The 19,401-nt window shown below is 40.6% G+C and overlaps 1 protein-coding gene across 5 annotated transcripts in view; it reads right to left on the reverse strand.

Moving 5' to 3' along the window:
- Positions 1 to 2,219: 2,219 nt before the first annotated feature.
- The window catches only part of ERCC6L2 (ERCC excision repair 6 like 2), a 77,059-nt gene continuing 59,877 nt past the window's right edge, over positions 2,220 to 19,401 (reverse strand). For all 5 annotated transcript variants that reach the window (XM_077344562.1, XM_077344565.1, XM_077344564.1 and 2 more), the window contains 2 exons: positions 13,581 to 13,768; positions 2,220 to 7,242 (listed from right to left, as the gene is read on the reverse strand). In XM_077344562.1, the coding sequence (XP_077200677.1) occupies positions 6,306 to 7,242; positions 13,581 to 13,768 (1,125 nt within the window). In that variant the 3' untranslated portion in view covers positions 2,220 to 6,305. The remainder of the gene's footprint in view (positions 7,243 to 13,580; positions 13,769 to 19,401) is intronic.

A 19,401-nucleotide genomic window follows, 5' to 3' on the forward strand; every position in this document is an offset into this window, starting at 1 on the left:
ACTTAGAACAAGACATAATTACACAATGAAATTAAAGAGAAACAATACTAATGCTCAAATGTCAAGGAAACCCCACCTCTTCACAGTAGGTGTCTGTCTCAACACTGCAGACTGACTCTTTGACTGTGCATTGGAACCCACCTTACCTTTACATCCGTGCTTTCTCTTGGAGCCTGGCATTCTAGTGAAGTTCAACCGTTTATTCACTTTTTATGCAGCTGATGATTTTTGCTTGCCTTAATTCAACTTTAAGTGTCTTACAGTACCATTCTACTTAGAATCCTACTCAGGTCTATACAATGGCACTTACTCCTCAAAAGAAGGGTTCTTTAGATTGCAACCATACTATCTGCAGAGCACCTCTAAACTCTTTAGGACATGCAAGAATAGCTGTGCTTGGGTGGGACTTCCTCAGCATATTCCCAATGCAAGGTTTTGCTGGGAACCAAGTTGTTTTCTATGTCTTGTATGAGTCTACCCTTCCCCAATGAACATCCTAGTGAACAATGTGTTCTTTAGTTAGAACTTAGGTTCAACTATCACCTTATCCGGGAAATCTATGTCTCTGTCATTATGGCACTGATAAATAGAAATATTAATGACTCTCACCCAGAACTTGCCAGGTGTTTGGAGGCTGTGGATGACTGGTTAAAGCAGAGTTGCCTGAAGCTGAACCCTTCAGTGGTCCTGTGGCTGGGTAGGAAGGGACCAGTGTAGGAAGTGTGCTTGCTCAGCCTGGATGGTGCACAGCTTACTGCTGCAAAGACCATCAGGAATCTGGGGGTGATACTTGATGTCTCCCTTTTTACAGAGGCTCAAGTCACCAAAGTAGCTCAGCAAGTGCTTTTCCACCTATGCCAGGCTAGGCTACTGGTGCCCTACCTGGCCCCAAATCATTTATCTAGTCATCCATGCAACAGTCACCTCCAGATTAGACTTCTGTAAGTCACTCTACGTGGGACTTCCTTTGTCGAGAAATTACAGCTGGTCCAAAATGCAACTGGCAGAGGCCTCATTAGAACACCCTGGAGGAATCACATACACTTTGTACTCAGGAAGCTGCATAGGCTCCCAGTAGAGTCCCGGATGCTGGTTTTGGCCTTTAAGGTCATTTGCAGTCTGGACCCAATGTACCTGAACCATTGCTTGAAGAGTGTTACATTCGGCCGGTTCAAACAGGCTGGTGATCCTGACCCAAGAGAGGTTTGCCTGGCCTCAACCAGGACCAGGGCCTTTTCAGTCCTGGCCCCTACCTGGTGGAATGAGCTTCCATAGGAGACATGGGCCCTGTCAAAACTCACCCAATTCTGCATGGCCTGCAAAACAGAGCTCTTCCACCAGGCATTTGGTTGAGGCTGAGACACCGGAACATCAAGAACCCTCATCCTCCCCTTTCTAAACACTCTCCCTTGTAATATCTGGCCCTGGCTTATAATATCGGAGAGCAATGTAGGTGAACAAAGTGAAGAGGCCTGGAAGCAAGGGGCACCAATATTGTTTAAATGGGTGAATTTATCTTGGTTTTAATTCTGTTGTTTTAAGCTATTCTACAACCCCCCCCCCCCCCCAACACTGCTGGGCTAAAAGAGGCAGCCCTATAAATTTAATTATAAATAAAAACATAAATATAATAACATAAAAATCAAGATAAATAGAAAAGCATAAGAACAATCAGAAGATAAATGATAATGTTAATGTTATTGTTGTTACCACCTTACTGTTACTAAAATGATGTTACCTGTACCATTTTGCTGTTTCATGTAAACCGCTCTGAGCCTTCGGGGAGGGCGGTACATAAATACAATTAATTAATTAATTAATTAATAATAGCATATGCATAAGCAGGGAGATACTGGTCTCTGTGCCACTGCCTACCAAAACATGAGGGTACCATACCAGGTAAAATGCCCTGCTTAAGAAATCACTGGGGGTTAAATCCTGCATTAGACACACCAGTAATCCATGAATGGTTTAGAGCAAAGAGAATTTACATGAGTACAACTATCAAAGGAAATTAAAATGTGCCATACCATAAGCAGCAATAGGTAAGCTTATATTCTTCACAGTTGTTGAATCTTTCCCTCCTTCGGGAATCTGTTCCACACTCGTTTGGTAACCATGCTGAGCATGCAGAGTTACAATGTGAATGCAACCGCCAACTATGTACAAACATTTATTTGTTTATTCATTTATAGAAAGGGGAGCGGTGAAACAGGATGATAAGTTATAGATTTATTTTACAAAATCCCTATGTATTTCAGGGGGGGATCAGGGGGAATCCTCATTATATTATATTTATAGACACATTATATTTAATACACATAACAGAAAGACCCCATAGTAACATTATTCCAAAATTATTAAAACAATATTATAGAGATAGGATCAAAATTAATCACAAAAGATACCTCTCTGTCAATATACAACTTAAGATAAATAAATTAAACATTGCCCATGAAACAAAAATGAAAATATACATGAAGTAAAATACTGACCAGAACATTTACTTGGAGCTGGAACTATCCACAGCAAATAACTTGTTTTACAATAAGAAATGAGATAGCATTTTTTCTACATTCAGCAATTATCTGAGCAAGGTCAGAAGTCCCAGATCAGAATTTAACCCAAGAGAGGCCAAAGTCTATAAGCTTAAGATCCACTTCATTTATTTTCTTAACAGGACTATCACTGTGATTGTTAGATTTTTATAAACCCCTACAATTGAAATAAGTGGGCCCATGTTGTTTTTCCATAAAATACTGCACCAAAAGTGCTCCAGCTATTCTGTGAAGTATGCTGCTCCTATGTTCTGTTATATGTATTTTAAATTATTTTCTTTATCTTTTCTATTTCATTTTTAATTCACCTTTCATGTTGAGACTCAAGGTGGATTATGAATATAAAAAACAATTCAATAAAATAGAATAAGACATCCAATAAACATTGCAATAGGACTAGGATGACAGTATTAAAAAATAATACAAACAAAAACTGTTGAAGGCATGACATACCATAATGTGAAAAATAGATTACAAAGAGCAAACAGTTAATGGAAGATGATACATACAAAAAATTGCAATAATTAATCATGTATTCTAACAATAAAGTCGGCCAAATCTGAGAATATGTAAATCTGGAGGGAGACTGTGAATGGACAAGACAGATCTTTCTCCAAGCCTGCTCACTCCCAGGTTTGCAGAAAAAGCTGAAAGCTAAAAAATTACACAGGAGGGTTAAAAAAAATCCAAACACACAATTCTGCTCCTGAAGATGGCTATCAATTTCTTATTCTTTCCCAGGATTTATATCTTTGGACTAGTGCTCAGAGAACATAGATGGAGAAGGTCACATGCCTCAGCTATAAAGTCTATTCCCCAGAGAAAAATCAACAGAAGGTGCCTAGTCCCACTGTGGGTGTGAACTTGTGATGAATGGTCTATGGACTGCAGCCAACTACCTTTGGTGAAAAAGGGGTGAAGGGGATGAGAGAATTCCGCTTTGACCATGAAAAGGTTTATATTGAGGATCTACATGGACCACCAATATATGGAGGCTGTAATAAGGAGCATTCAGTGAAACTGAATGAAAAATTTGGCTATATCCAAATCTAGTCCTTCATGTGCTACCTGATAGTCTGAATAAGAAAAGCTTTCCAGCTCTGAAGCTGGACTGACTTTTTTAGTATCCTCCATAACAAATTAAAAAATGCTTCCTAAAGTATCTGCAAATTAAACGACGATGTTCTCGTAGCTAAAGAAAAAAGATTTTTCAACAATTCAACATAAATAGTACTGGATATACAATAGATTCCTGCCAAACAACAACAATAACAACATCAACAACCAGAATTTTGTTCAATAAAATCAGAATCCAGTAGCACCTTTACGACCAACAAAGATTTATTCAGGGTGTGAGCTATAGAGTGCAAGCACTCTTCATCAGACATTTCAGGATACCATGGCTTTAATATTTTCCCCCTTAGGCATTCCAATTTGGAGACTTCTTCCAATAGCTGCCATTTTTCAAGATGATAGTTATACTTATTTCCATATTTAAAATTCACTTAGAATGCTCATGTTAGTATCACAGTACATATTTTTTAGCCAAATACACTATTATATTTATTGTAGAGAAACACATTTTTCCTGCAGCCACCATTTTCCAAGGTGGTAGATCTTTTTTCACATTCTTGTAGGATACTTGTGTTGAAGTTAAATAGAATGTTTCTGGGTAAATAAAACTAAATATGTTACTTATTTTGTTGTAAAAACATTTTTTTAAAAAATCTGTAATATTTGTGGGGAGAATAAATTAAGAAAAACTTTTAAAATATTTGTGATATTGGGACAGAACATAACAGGAGAATTGTTAAGGTGACAACTTCTAATAGTACAGGAAATTGTTTCTGCTATCTTGAATAACAGTAAACAAAATACTAGAGTGCTTGTTTGTCAGTGTGATATTTATAATGCCTGCTTCTTGGTTAAACTATTCTTAAACAAAAGTTACAGTCTTAATACGAAAACTGATTTGCTAAGCAATATTTTTACAGTTCCTTTGACAATTATAAAAAAGAGAAAACATAGTCCCCTGTTTTTGCACCGGCATGCATTAGATCTGCAAGTGTTACAGCCACACAATGTCAGCAGTTTCTTTGGTTTGAGTCTGAAATACCACCATAACCACATCCACTACCTTGGAAAATGGTGACTCCAATAATAAGCAACCCATGTTTGGAATGTCAACCCAAGAAAATTTGAAAGCAACTATGTCCTTAAATACAAACAATAATATTTGATGTATATACACATGTATATATTTGCAGGAGTCAATTATGGATCCAGGATCAAGGACTAAAAGGGTATAATCCTTCTTTGCATGAGGTCTCAGTGCCTGTAGAGTTGGCTACTATCCCTGTCTTATTCCACTGTGCAAAGTTGATTTATGTATTTATTTATTAGAATTAGAATATTCATATCCCATCTATCATTTTGGCTAAAGTTGAAAGCCTTCCTGCTATCTAAGGAGTCTTCCTCCACCTTAATTGTCATAGCATCTCATCTGTGGAGCTGAACTCCCAAAGTGTCTTATATAAATTTATTTATTTATAATTTAATTTATATCCTGCCCCTACCATAAGCAGCTTGTGGCAGGTAACAAAATTATAAAACCCCTTCTCCCTAAAACATAGACCATAAACCATAAAACCCCACAACTGGCAACAAAATACCCTTCCCCTGTGGAACTGTGCAAACTTCATCAGGGTCCTGAGCTCTCCTGGCAGCTCATTCCACCACGTTAAGGCCAGAACTGAAAATTCAGCTGCTACATGTCTAAAACAGTCTCAGTTTGTGCAAGGAGTCCAGTTTAAATGAGAAGTTGCATGAACGTAAAATTTCACGGATGAGTATTTTTATGTCAGTATCACCTTTAAAGACTGATGATATATTTATTCCCTGTACTGTTATGTTCGCAGTGTTATAAGCCTAAAACTGTTATTGTGTTCTCTGTATTGTACCAGCATCACAGTGAACTGTGAGATATAAACGCTTATTGTAAACCACACTGAGCCATAAGAAAGGGTGGAATAGAAATGTAACAAAATAAATAAATTTGGGATCTGGACAGGAAGTAAGAGACACATGCAAATGTCCTATTCTTGATGACCCATTCTGTTTGCCTGTGTCCATATCAAAAAAGGGAGAAACGGGTCTCTGTTTGGCCCTACAGGGATTCTTCTATGCTCAAAAAGGGCTGTGCCCCAAATACTTTCTGTATTAAAATAAAATATTTCTGCATTTATGGTAGAAGAAAAACAACTGCAGCAGTTTGTAATAACAACATTGAAAATACTTACATGTGTTAGTAAAGCATTTATTCATGGCACTGACCCTTGGCTCTGGTTCCTTTTGCAATGCTGCCAAATAAACAAGCTCTATGGATATACCAACAGGTTCTTGTTTCTGAACAAAAGAAACTAGGGGGGAGGGGAAATCCAACCCTAATCTTCTTGGAAACAACTGCAAAAGGAAAACAATGTTGAAAAGGACCTGAAGGTTTAGAGCAGCGGTAGTTAACCTGTGGTCCTCAACATTTCCATGGACTACAATTCCCATGAGCCTCTGCCAGCAAATGGGAATTGTAGTCCATGGACATCTGGAGGAACACAGGTTGACTACCCCTGGTTTAGAGAACATTGGTTACATTCAGGATGAGAAAAAAGACCTTTTATAAAACCTGATAATATTTAATTCATGTGTTCTTTACTAAGCATTTAGAAACTCAGTCTTGTGCCAAGAAGTAAATTAATCATCCAAGTCATTTGTGTTACATTTTTTCCATAAAAAATTATCATTTTTTTTCCAAAGTGACTTCTCTTCCTCTTCTTTCTTTTTTGACAAAACAACATGAGGAGCTGTTTCACACAATTTCTCTATGGTTGACATGTCTGTGAGTTTATGGAGGCTATCCTCATTCTGTTCATTAAGAATATCCCAGAAGTCCTTAGGTCGGCTTTTTGCTTTTTCAATACAGCCTGAAGGAACACTCTTGGGAGGCGCTTTTGGCCTACTTCCATTACTTTTGAAGAGGTCATTTAAAATAGAGGTGTCCCCTAGTACATCTGCAAAAGAGTTTGTCTTGGATATTTGAGTCTGACTGTTTTCTGAATGAGAAAGAGAAAGTTTTCTTGGTGACTCTGTCCCTTTCAAATTCTGCTGTCCTTTAGAGGTATTTGCAGACAGCCCCTCAATTATTCCTGATTTATTGCTTAATGAGTCAGATGCTATAAAGTCCTTGAATGCTTGGCTGTTTCTCCCACTAATGATATCTTGGGTAATGACAGTGGGCAATTGTTTATCTTCAACTTTATGACACACAGCAGCATGTATGCAGGGATCATATGGAAACTGCTTTGTTTCTACTTTATGCCTTTTTTGGCCACACAGGTCTACAGTTCTACAAAGAGGAACTTGAGCAGCAGAAGGACCAGACTTTGATTTTCCATCTTTAACAGACTTCCTTTTTCTGGAGTGAGTTGTACACACATCTCCTTCCACATTTTCTTCTGGAACCAAAACTGGAACATCAATTGTTAATAGATCCTTCAAATCTGGATACTTTGCACCATAAAATTCTTTCAACATTTTCTGCCTCTCTTCAGATGTTGTTTTGGCAATACGCTCTGCAAATTCATCCACTGAAGCCATGCTAAAATGAGATGCCATTTCTTCAAACTGTCTCCTGTACCCATCAATAAACACCAAATATATTTATTAGTCCTAGTGACATAAAGTCCAGCCAAGAAAATCGAACAACAAAAAATTATATCCAAACAATCCGTGGCACTTATTTCAAATGGGTTATGGTGGCACTGCCAAATCACTGCGCTTATAAAAAACATATTCAAATTGTGAAAGCAAATATGATGGAAGCAGCAAGACTACTTTATTTGTATCTTGCCACTGCACTCGGTTCAGAATGGAGTGTTTTACGGTGCAAGAAACGTCTCTGCACTTAAGACATGCCTTGTGCTGATGGGAAATGCCACTCCAAACTAAGCACAGTCGTGGGATACAACACATTGCTGTGGGGTAGGATTTAGCAGTAGTAGTCATTGTTTGCATAGTAGCCAACTCTACTTGTTATTCACCTGTTTGGTCATCCATTGCTACTTTTTATCTCTCCCTACTTTTTTTTTAACCAGAGACATCAAACCAATCAGTCATTTGTCTACATTTATCTAGTATCTTGTATCTAAGCCTAGAGCCTACTGCAATGACAATACTAGAAAAACATTGATTAACAATTGTTGGGTCAGAAATATTAAGTCTTTTGACACTTCCTTGTATCTCATCTGTACTACTTATAAACCCCAACCGCCTCAATGTAAGCCAGAGGTCCCCCAATGTGGTTCCCATGGACAGCATGCTGCCTAACCATCACCTTTTTAGACACTTGCCAAGCATCTTTAGAAAGGAAGTGGAAACAGGTAGGCTTTTGCAAAGGTGAGTTTATGTAAAGGGAACAGGCAGGACAAGAAGTATTTTGGACTTTTCCTTTTGTATTAGCCACCTACAAAATGACGACAGATACTGCTAGAGTAAGATTTCTCAGCTTACTTAGTATGTATACTTGTTTTATCTGTATACAAGAAAATATTTTCAAACAAAAAATTCCCTTGAAAAGACATCCTGTTAAACAGAACTTCTGCCCAAAATGTTAACAATTGCTATCAGAACTATGCATACCCACACTCCCTAATTATTTGCAGTTGGCACCACCCCCTGTGGTTTCTGTTCAGTTTTTCCACCCATCATCCTGTGTCAGAATTTCAAAGGGGCCCACAGGGCTCAAAAAGATTTGCGATCCCTGATGTAAGACAATTTCACAATTTTAACCTATTCTTTGGCTGTACTATAATTCCTTCATTTATAAACATCCTCCACCTTTGCACCAGTGAAACCTGAGAACCTGCTTTGTTTCTACTCGCTGTTTACAAACAGAAATTTTATCCACAATCATGCTGTATCAGCACTTCCTTGCCCACAGATTTATATATCTTTGTTTGTATCCACAGTTTTACTAAAAGCAACCTTACTGTAACCATTACTGTAACCATTACGTTTCCAACAAAGAGCCCATGTTTTATTACCAATCTTTTCCCATTTGGCCAAGTAAGATCAACACTGAACTACGTGGTATATTGCATTCCACAATCGCAATCACAAACCTTTTGCCAAATCAGGCTTTAAAACAGGGCATCTCTACCCTATCTTGTAAATAATATTAGCAGCCAAGTAGTTTGAAACACCTTACAGATCCCAGTCACCACATAGTGCCATATGTAAAGAACTTTAAAACCATTTTCTATAATATTAACATTGATTGGGGTACCAATTATGTCTTTGTAAACTTTTTTCCAAATTGGACTTGTAATTACTGTAATAGATCTGTAAGCCTTGTGTACTAGCTCTATGAATATTCCATAGAATTTTGGTAGCTAGCAGTCCTTTTATAGTCTCAAAACCAGGCATTTGTATTTCACTAAATAGGAGCCAACTTTTCCACAAGCAACAGAAATCCCACAATGCCCTTTATCCTGCTCAGCTATTGTTCATGTCTCTTTCTCTGTTAATTAACTCTGCAGCAGGGAGATGTGGAGAGGTGGTGCAAACTGACCAGGATACTGAGGTGCAGAGTTCAAACCTTTTATTTGGAAGGTCTGATCTACATACACAGAGCCTTCTCTCAACCCCCTGTGGCAGAGAATTCCTTTCACTCCCATCATCTACCCCTAGCTTTGCCTTCCTGCTTCTTCCTGCTTCTTTAAGGCCCTCGCTCAAAGACCTACCCCTATGGCTGGAGATCAGATCATCTGATAATCCCATGCTCAGAGGAGATCTGAATGGATTCCTTTTTCCCCAGCAGTAGCTGTTATGGCCAGTCAGCCAACCCCACATTACAGCACTGGTCCCTAAAGTTACAGAGCCTCTACATTTTTATTGCTTTTTACCTATGCAGCCTCTTACCACAGAAACCTATGTATTTCATGCTCCTGTCTTAGAACTTTCCTGAATCTTAGCTTTCTTTACACTCTCCCTAGTATATAGAACTGAATTCCATCATTAGCAGTGTCACAAGGCAGCTGTGGAAAATCAACTTCCTTGTGGCTAGAAACTACAGGGATATCTAAGAGGGCATTTAATACAGTTGAGCAAATGCAGCATTGGTTTCCATTTTAATTAAAAACCCTTCGTTTGACAAGAAAGCAGATGAAAATAAGTAAAAAGCAAAATGAAATATAACAATGTTGGTTGACACCCACTCTAAGGACAACTCCAAAGTGAGTAAGATGTCATCTGTTTATTCACAGTTTTACGGATGTAAGGAAATGTTGTGTACAATGTGGTCTAGAATTCAAACATTGTTTGGGGTAATATATGGCTACAATTTTACCTTTTCAGAACCACAACATTACACTTTGTAAAAATGAGGGTGAACAGTGCAAGGGATTAATGTTGCTGCTAGGAACTGGAGCTAAAGGGGTGCTCCTTTTGTAGTTTGCTGTCTTGTAAAATGCTTGAAATCAGCAAGAACCAAGTTGCTGGTTGTGCATAACACATCCACATTGTTCCCATGGCAACCCAAGAAAGAATATGTATTCTGGCTCTATTTGTAATATGTCACTGCTAAAACTTAAGCCCTCTGTAAGCAAAATACAGCGGGCACTAGCAGCCCTCCTTGGGACCCACCCCCAACCCGCCGCCCCACCCCCTCCCTGCCAAGAAGCCCTCTTCCCCATCCCCCTCCTGCCCCAGGATCCCGGCTTCGGGAAAAGGAGCTGGGCCACCACGTCTCTGATGTGGCAGCCCAGCTCGTTTCCCCGCTCCGAAGTCTCACCCGGTTGGCCCGCTCACGTCTGGGACGGGCCAAGGGGCCAATCGGGATTGGCCCCTTGGCCCTGGACTGACATTCAGAGGGGCCAATTGGGAGCTGTAAAGCCGCTCCTGATTGGCCCCTCTGAGTTTTTATCCTGGACTCGCCCCGTTCCTTTCTCCACCCACAATGCCCATACTGCTTTTTCTTACCGCTCCTGCAGGAGCGGTTTACAGATATCCTATATCAAAACTTACGCAATAATACTATGCTCTCCATGATGACTAAGGAAACTGGGAATTCTCACATGTGAAGACAAATATTTTAGCATGTTGTGAACCTATTGTGAACACATTGGACCATTCAGAGGAATTAGTTCTAAGGGAAGTAAAAGTGCACTCAAACCACTTCCATCATACTCTGAATGCCTGCCTACCTTTATCTTTTGGTGTGAGATTTAATTCACAAAATTAATTTATCCTGAGAGGTGATAACTGACCAAGAATCAGCTTGCTACTACTGTGACAAGCAAGAAGTAGCCACTGATATAAAATAAGTGGTCTATGATTTGGAAATGGCCTATGTTTTGGAAACATTGGTTTCCAGCATTTGCTCTGTAAGGGAATTCCCATATTTCTTGAATAGGTCAATAAAAACTCCAAAATTACATACCTACGCTACAAGGGCAATGGCATAATTACAATTATTTATCCTGGACTAATTATTTCACAGATCTACTTCATTGTAAGATTTCCTTGCTCTACTAACGAATATTGCTTGAAAGGCTTGTATTTGCACTGCCTTGACTTGTAGTGGGAGTTTCAAATGATCATCAATTATTCAACATTCCAAGGGGATTTAGCTGTAGGACTATTGCCATTTATAAAGATCTACCATTTGTTTAGCACAATATTAGAATGTTACCATGAACCAAATCGCTTTAACTGACTTTCATGTTTAAGTGCATATAATACTAATATCTATATATCCTCTTCAAGATATACCCAGTGAAGATAACAACTACTTTAAGTTAGAATATTAAGAGGAGAATTTTGATCCAAAGCACTCAGTGATCTTAAATGCCAGCGTGGAGTAGTGGTTCAGAGTGGTTGTCTCTAATCTGGAGAACCAGGTTTTATTCCCCACTCCTCCACATGAAGCCTGTGGGAGAACCTTGGGCTAGTCACAATTCTCTCAGAGCTCTCTCAATCCCATCTACCTCACAAGGTGCCTGATTTTTGGGGGGGAGGAAGGTGATTGTGAGCGACTTTATTTTATTTATTATATTTATATTCCACTGTTCTCGGCACATCCGCCTGAGACTCTTTAAGGAGGATGAAAATGTGGCACAAAAATCAACTCTGCTTGTTGTTGTTCTTTAATAAAATTATGCTACTGACTACAATCCGAAAGAGAATTATACCATCTAAATCTATGGATTAACTCTGTTTAGGATTGTACTGTGAGTAAGCTATAAGTGTGGAGAGTAACTGGATAAAGTATTTTGGGTCATACAAATTTACAAACAAAACTAAGCCAGGTGTCGAAGTCTATAAACACTAAATCTGTAAAAGGCACATTCAATATATTCACTTTTATTCTTTATTTTAAAGAAGGGAGGCAACCACCTAAACTTCCTACTGACAATCTCCAATATTGCTATATTGGATGAAGTCTTTCAAAATTAGTTTTTTCCATGTTTGAACTGGCAGTTCTAGCAATGTTCTCTAGGAGGCAGCCCACTGTATGACGAAGTAAAGTCCATATATTTCCACCTCAGACATAAAGGAGCCCTACATAAACAACATTTCAAATAAAAGTTGACATGTTTGTGCAGTGCATACTATTTAGTAGGATTCTAGCTAACCCACAGGAGGGTAATATGAATGAAAAAGTATTCTGTTTCCTAGTCCCCTACAAAATATACGGTAGATATACCACCAACTGAAAATACATTAATATGTGATAAAGGTGTTTTAAAACCACTTCAGAAGTTCACCTCTCAGTCTTAAGAGATAAAGGGTGTGAGGTTCAGATACAATAGAATATGATTTGAGATATTATAGAGCATAGGAGCAACAAACTCTAATAAAGAACATGGCTATCACAAAATAATTTTGCTGTAATTTATGTATTTCTATGTTGCTTGGTTCTGAGTTGCCTCAAAGGCAGTAATTATTGCAGGCATTAAATAATAAGCAACAATGTACCATAGCCATTAATGTTTATTGCCCCGTTTGCCAGGAAGTAGAGACCTCTAAAGGCTGCATTACATTCAATGAGGATAAAATTCCCCCAACATCCAACTAACATAAAATTTCAAAATACATTGCAAATACATTTTAAACATGATCACTCTGACAGAACCTAGAAACAAACAGGTATATACAGACCATAACTACCTTTGTAAAGTGGAAAATCTGAGCCAACCCAAACATGGTTGCCTTGAGTTAAGGGAACAGCTTACTGTTCTTTTTCTTGGTATGATACATGCTGCCACAAGCCTTTCAAGTTCACTAGTTCCCACCAGGATAAATCTGGAGTAAGAAGTATATCTACCTGAAGCAGCAGCAAGACACTGGATGCTAGTTTCCCCCCAGATATGCCACATGCCTATAAAGCTTCAGTTATAACAACCAAGGTTCACATTAAATTATACACTAATAATTCTCACTGAAGGCTAAAACATATACCATAGAACAGTGGTCCCCAACCTTCTTCTGGTCAAGGACCGCCTCTCGGGGTGGGGGAGAGCTGGCGGCCCGGGTGCCACGCCTGCACGGCAGCTGCACATAAACGCGCATATGCAGTTGCTGCACGTGCATGTTTTTGCCACCAGGTGGTGCTAACACACATGCGCAGAGATGCCGCGCATGTGCGTTTTCGCCAGCAGGGGGCGCAAACGTGCATGCATGGCATCTCCGCACATACGCGTTTGCGTCGCTGCCGTGCTGGCGGCCACGCCTGTGTCTCCCCCCCCCCTCAGTGAGCAGCTAGCCGGGCCACGAGCGAAGCGGCCTGGCAAGCTTCTCGCTGTGGAGGGGAGGCAGGCGCAGCCGGTGGCAGCCCGCTACTGTGGCCTTCGCGGCCTGGTATCGGGCCGCAGACCGGGGGTTGAGGACCCCCGCCATAGAATATAAGTGAAAGAGACAAAATAGTGAGGCTACTTAAAGCCAGTTTACCAACCAGAAATGTGTTTTTACCTGCGGATTCTTTTGGGTGTCTTTCCAATCAGGAAGGTAAATGACCCCACTTGGTGGACACTCTTCTCCTTCTGGTATACAGGATGCGCAATATAAAGAACAGAGGGATTGCTGGTTTCATTTTCTGAATGATACTTCCTGGCACTCTTCCATCTTGATATAATTTGTCCTGGATTCTGTCGGTTTTTCTAAACCAAATTTGAAAGAAAACAACTTCAATATTTCCTGCCGTCTAGTTCTTATCCTATGGTTGTATCATGTTTGATTTGTTTAATACCTGAGATTTTATGGCAGAAATCATATTTTTGAGGTTATGATGGCAGGATTCCCTTATATCTATTTCATTAGTGAATTGGTTGGTTGCTAATCACTCTAAAATTGCAGTGGAGTCTTTGCATGTTATAAAACACTCACTGAAGAATTATCACTCGGGAACCTCTGTAGCGAAGGTTGTTTATACTAAAGGGTGAGTCTTTTCTAAATGAAATTATCTCGAAAAAAAATAGAAATAACCTGTTGCTATGGTTCTAATATCAAGAATGGGTGAGGTACAATAAGAACTGGTTGCTGAAAAAGTGGTGATGTACCGTTGTTGGATGGTTGTTGTACCAATAAGACCAAATGCTTTTGTTTTCCCAGTGTTTTTATTCATATCAATCACAAGAACCTCCTTGCTGCTATTTATGCTTTCACACCAACCTTCCTTCTGAGAGCTGCACACCATGTTCTTCTTTTCATAACAATCCTTCAAATTTCTTGGTGGACAAGTGGGTGAAATTTTTTCTGGTCCTCCTTAGAGGGACTAGATTTGGCCCTGGGAACTCTAGTGGCACATAGTTATAGTATTATTATACTAGTAAGAAAGCCCATTGCAGCCAGGAATGCAACGGGTGCTAGGACCCAGGGGACACCGGGAGGTGCAGATCTCTCTCTGTGTCTCTTTCTCTCGCTCCCTGTGTTAGGAGGGAAGCAGGGCAGGTCAGCAGCTTGGGGCAGCTCTCTCTGTGTCTCTCTCTCTCTGCCTCCCTCGCAGCAGGAGTGATAGGAGGGAATGAGGGCCCGTGTTTGTTCTGGCTGGGCTCTGTGTGTCTCTCTCTGTCTCTGGCACATCTGAGAGGAATGTGGCTAGTGTCCAAGGAGGGAGGGAGGGAGCAGTAGGGGCAGCTGGCTGTACCCTGATTGGCCCTATTCCAACTCGGACACGTCCCCCCCCCGGCTGTTTCACAAATATATAGAGAAACCATGGATAAGGATAAAAGGTATATTAAGAGTTTAAAAATTTCAGAACATCCATTTATTACCTAATTTATTAATCTTTGACCTACACATCTGTTTAAACACAAAACACTGTTTTTTTACTTTTCTTTGTATTTTAAATCTATTTGGGAAACAGCCAAATTCTGTGAACAGACTGAAAGCCACAGACTTTCTTGTGTTTGTAATGAAATAGAATTACTGTTAAAACAAGTACTGATCATCAGTGTAAATAAGTTCTCGCAGACAGCATCTGCAAGTTTAAAAGTTTTTTTTAAAAATAAATGTGCTTGTATCCCCCCCCCCACAAGAAACTCTTTTTAGGGGGAAAAAAAACCCCTGTTTATTTTTAAGCCTCTGGGCTAAAATATTTAAAGTGTCAGTAAACAAAGTATCAAGCAACCAAATGATAAAACAACTTTCAAGCAGTCATGGGTTATCCTATTCACTTTGGCTTCTGGATGAAAGCCAGCAGGCTAGAAAGATCCACCAGCAGTGTCCATTTGATATAGAGTCCATTTGAATTTGTCCAGCACTAAAAGCAACACACATCCAGACAAACCGCAACAGTCACAATATTTTCACATACTGAAAACACCTGCAGCTACAAAGAGTTCACCGGCTTACAACTGTACAAGGGAAGAGAAGAAATATTCCACTGTGACTGGTTAACAGATGAAGCATATGTGATGAATGAACAAATATTCTTCACCCTCCACTTCACTACTATGCCTTTATTTTCTCCCTTGTGTCAAATATATACTGTAAATATATACTTGTGGCAGCGACCTGTCCTTGTACTCTGCAACACACTATGCAAGAGAACAGCAGTGTATAAATAAGACCAATAGTGATGCTTTACTTCATCTTTCCTCATCATCCTCAGCTTTAGTGTTCCAATATTACATCATGTGAAGCTATATGTACTGAAAAGCTAGGGCCATTCCACACCGGGATTCATGTTGCAAATTGTTTGCGGAACAAAAAATTGCCATTTTAAATACTGGAATTCGTCGTTATGCATACCTGCCTTTGTAGTGGAATACAGTTGTGTTTCTATCGTTTCCCACAGGTTTCCGGTCTCGGCAAAAATCGCTAGCCAGGAAGCGATATTGCTGAGCTGTGTCCCGCCCCTGGCCGTCAAGCAGCCAATGGGCGGCCGTTATCATGCTCCCAAACAGCCCCTTTCCCTTTAAGGAAGGTTAAAAAAACACACACACACACACGTTGCAACGAATCTGCGTTGATTCGTTGCAACGGAGGGACCCATCCAGCTAGTAGGTGGTGTTTGAGCTGCCGTTTCATCGTTGCCACGCTCCCCCGAGTGAAAAAAAAAATACCCCCCCTTCACGGGCGCGATTTTCGGCTGAAAATAGTGTGAAAAATAAAGGGAAAATAAACCAGCAAACGGGCCTCTGTGTTGCTTGTGCTTGGTGACTTTAAACAGAGGGACTGCAGCCGGGGAAGCCTCGCTGGGTAAACGAAGGCTTGCCGGTGTGTTGATATCCGCTTGCTCGGAGAAAAAAAAATGGCGATCGCTTCGCCGGAAGATCAGAGGAGAGAGCCAGGGGGAAGGACTTTGCAGAAACCGCAACAATGGTAACGCACAGAACTTTTCCACTAGTGTTGCAGATTGGTTGCAGGAGTGTAGCGCTTTCCGGAGGGTTAATCCACTTTTTGGGATTTCCCTGAAAGCGCTACAATGAAGAGCTTTTTGCGGATCGGTTTCAGGAGTGTTGCAGATTGTCAACGACGTTGTGCATAATGGCAAAACTGTAGAGATTTCAATTTGTAACCATTGTGCTATTTTGGACGAATGCGGAACGGCCCCTAGTGTTGTGCTGTTACTGGGCACAATATTATATAATTACCTAATTAAATGATAATATATGTCCCACTGATACATTAAACCACTTCCAAGACAAACTTTAAGCCTTTGCTTTGAGGACAGCATCACAGAAGCAAATGAGTTTTTCATCAGCTGGGTAAATTAAGGGATGTCATTTAAGATGACAAAAATTCCTAATGCTATCAATGACTGTGGTTGAAGGAAAGTGACAGAAAAGAGAATACAGCACACACATTTCATCTTGGAGAGAAGGACAGAGAGGGTAGAAATCCAATAAGAAAGTATAGGATACAGACTAAGAAATCAAGAGGGCATAAAGTCACAGATCCAGATCACAGGACACGCTGAAATGGTTTGCCATCCTAAAACTTTTTTTCTGTAAGTAAAATCCACTACAGAGACATGAAACGAGCAGACCTTGGCTTATTCCATACATGCTGGATAATGCACTTTAGAAGTTTTTCCTGTTTTGCAGCTGCAAAAGCACATGGAAATGCATTATCCAACATGAGCAGCATGAGCCTTTCTTAGGATTGCATCCTAAGACTAATACAGACAGGAGTGTTCTTTGACTGTGCCACCTCAAAAGAGGAGACTCCCAAAAGGAGTGGAGTAAGGTAATGTTATTTATTCATGTATTTACTAGAACTAAAGCCCATTTTATGCGGGGAGAAAATAAGCGCCAGGGACCACAGCCCGGGGAAGCCTTCGCAGGGCGAAGGCTTCCCGGGGCCTGGCTCGGCGCAGGCAGGCAGCCACAATCTGGAGCATTGTCCCAGGGCCAGGGACAGGCTCGCCGCGTCAGTGATGCGGCGAGGCTGTTCTGGGTGCGGGGAGAAGGCCGCTGGGCATTGAGGCAGGGGCGCACGACGTGGGGTGTTCTCCCGGCCCCAGGAACAGCCTCGGTGCAACGGCAAGGCGGCAAGGCTGTTCTGGGGCAGGGAGAAGGGCGGTGGGCAGGCGTCCAGGTGGCGGCGACATGGTGCATGCCCCCCCGGCCAGCTTACCGTGTCTCCGGGTGGTGAGGCAGGTCGTGTGAGGAAGATGCGAGGGGCGGTTAGCTGGGGGTGGGGAGGACTGGAAAGGAACAGGGATGCCATGTCTTTGACGCGACGTCCCTGCTCCTTTCCCAACGGGGAGGAGTGGTCGGTGGGAGGACTAACCAGGTCGGAGGTCTGTTCTGTCTGTGCGGTGAGTCCCCTGGCGGCTGTGGCGAGGCTGGGCCAAGCCACCATGGACACTTGGAGAGCCCAATCAGGAGCCGCTTTGCGGCTCCTGATTGGGCCCTCTGAGTTTTTATCCCAGACAGGGCCCGCCCTAACTCCTCCCAAATAGCCCTTAGCCTTTTATTTAATCCGCTCCACAGGAGTGGTTTAAAGATTACATACCACCCGCTCGCGACTGGACACGAGCAACTAATTTATAGGGTGCAGGGAAAGATGGAACATGTATTTAGGCTACTACCAATAAGCAGTAACTAAAGAGAAATGAGCTCTCATGAATTTACCAGCCATTTCAAAGGAATGAAACAGAACTACACAGGTATAGAATAGCTACCGGTGCCCATTTCAGCTGCGTACTAGTTCCACTACCTTGCATTAGCCCACTACTGTAACATATTGGTGATAGTTGTTTTGTATATAAAAGAGAATCTTCATGGCGCAAAAAGTCCACTTTGATATATTAAACATTCATATATTAATGCCAACAAAGTTCCTTAAATACTAAAAAAATAATCAAAACACCAATATGCTAGCCCTCTGCACAATTCATTCCTAAGTCAACTTTATTGTTTTTGCTTTGTGCCACCATACTGGAAATGATTCAAACTCCAGCCCAGCTCTAAGAGATACTTTATGTTTGATTCTTTACATGGCATAGGGAGGTCAGTCAAAGGAGAATCTCTCTCGACCCTCTATGAGATTTCTGCTTCCCATTAACCTCCATGCTGGAAGATTCCATATCAGGGATGTGATCCAGAAGCCATCTGGTTTATTTCCCTGCTGAAACCTATGAATAAAGCTGTACTCTTTTACATCACACTTTACTTGCTTGAGTTGTGTGATTATCAGTTCTATTTTTTAAAATAACTTCAGCTCCAAATTAAAATCTTGTTAGAAATAGCTAAGCATTAACAGCAGGAATATTGAAAGCACACATTACCAAATTAAAAACCACAGAACAGCATCTGAGCCAATTATGAAGAATGAATAACTGCTTGATAAAAAGCATAAAAGGATCACTTACAGAACATACAAGATGCAAAGGTTAATTCCAAGGAAACTACAGTCCATGAACAATTTAATTCATTTTGTTGTCATGGACCAACAAGACAAACTGGAAAATTATTTGTCTGTCCCCACTCTCCCCTCATACACACAATTCTGTCACATTTAGGCATAGAGAGTATAACTTTCCTTCCTGAACCAAGCCCCTACAAAAACTCTGCAATCAAATCTACTGTAGCTGACAGAACTCCTTTTGTTTGCATGACCTACCAATACTGATGTAATACAAAATACAAATGCCACAAAACAAAGTTCTTAATAATGCTACTTTTGTATTTACAGTATTCTACAGAGCACTTAAACCTGCATTGGGCATAGCTGGAGCACATTGTCCCCCTCCCAGCTGACAGAATGCTTAGTTCTCTCATTTACACCACACTGCAATAACATAAAGAGGGGTTTACCATTAATCCAGGTTTTACTACAAAGC

The sequence above is a fragment of the Paroedura picta genome, chromosome 7 (assembly GCF_049243985.1).
Source record: "Paroedura picta isolate Pp20150507F chromosome 7, Ppicta_v3.0, whole genome shotgun sequence".
NCBI classification, from domain to species: domain Eukaryota; kingdom Metazoa; phylum Chordata; class Lepidosauria; order Squamata; family Gekkonidae; genus Paroedura; species Paroedura picta.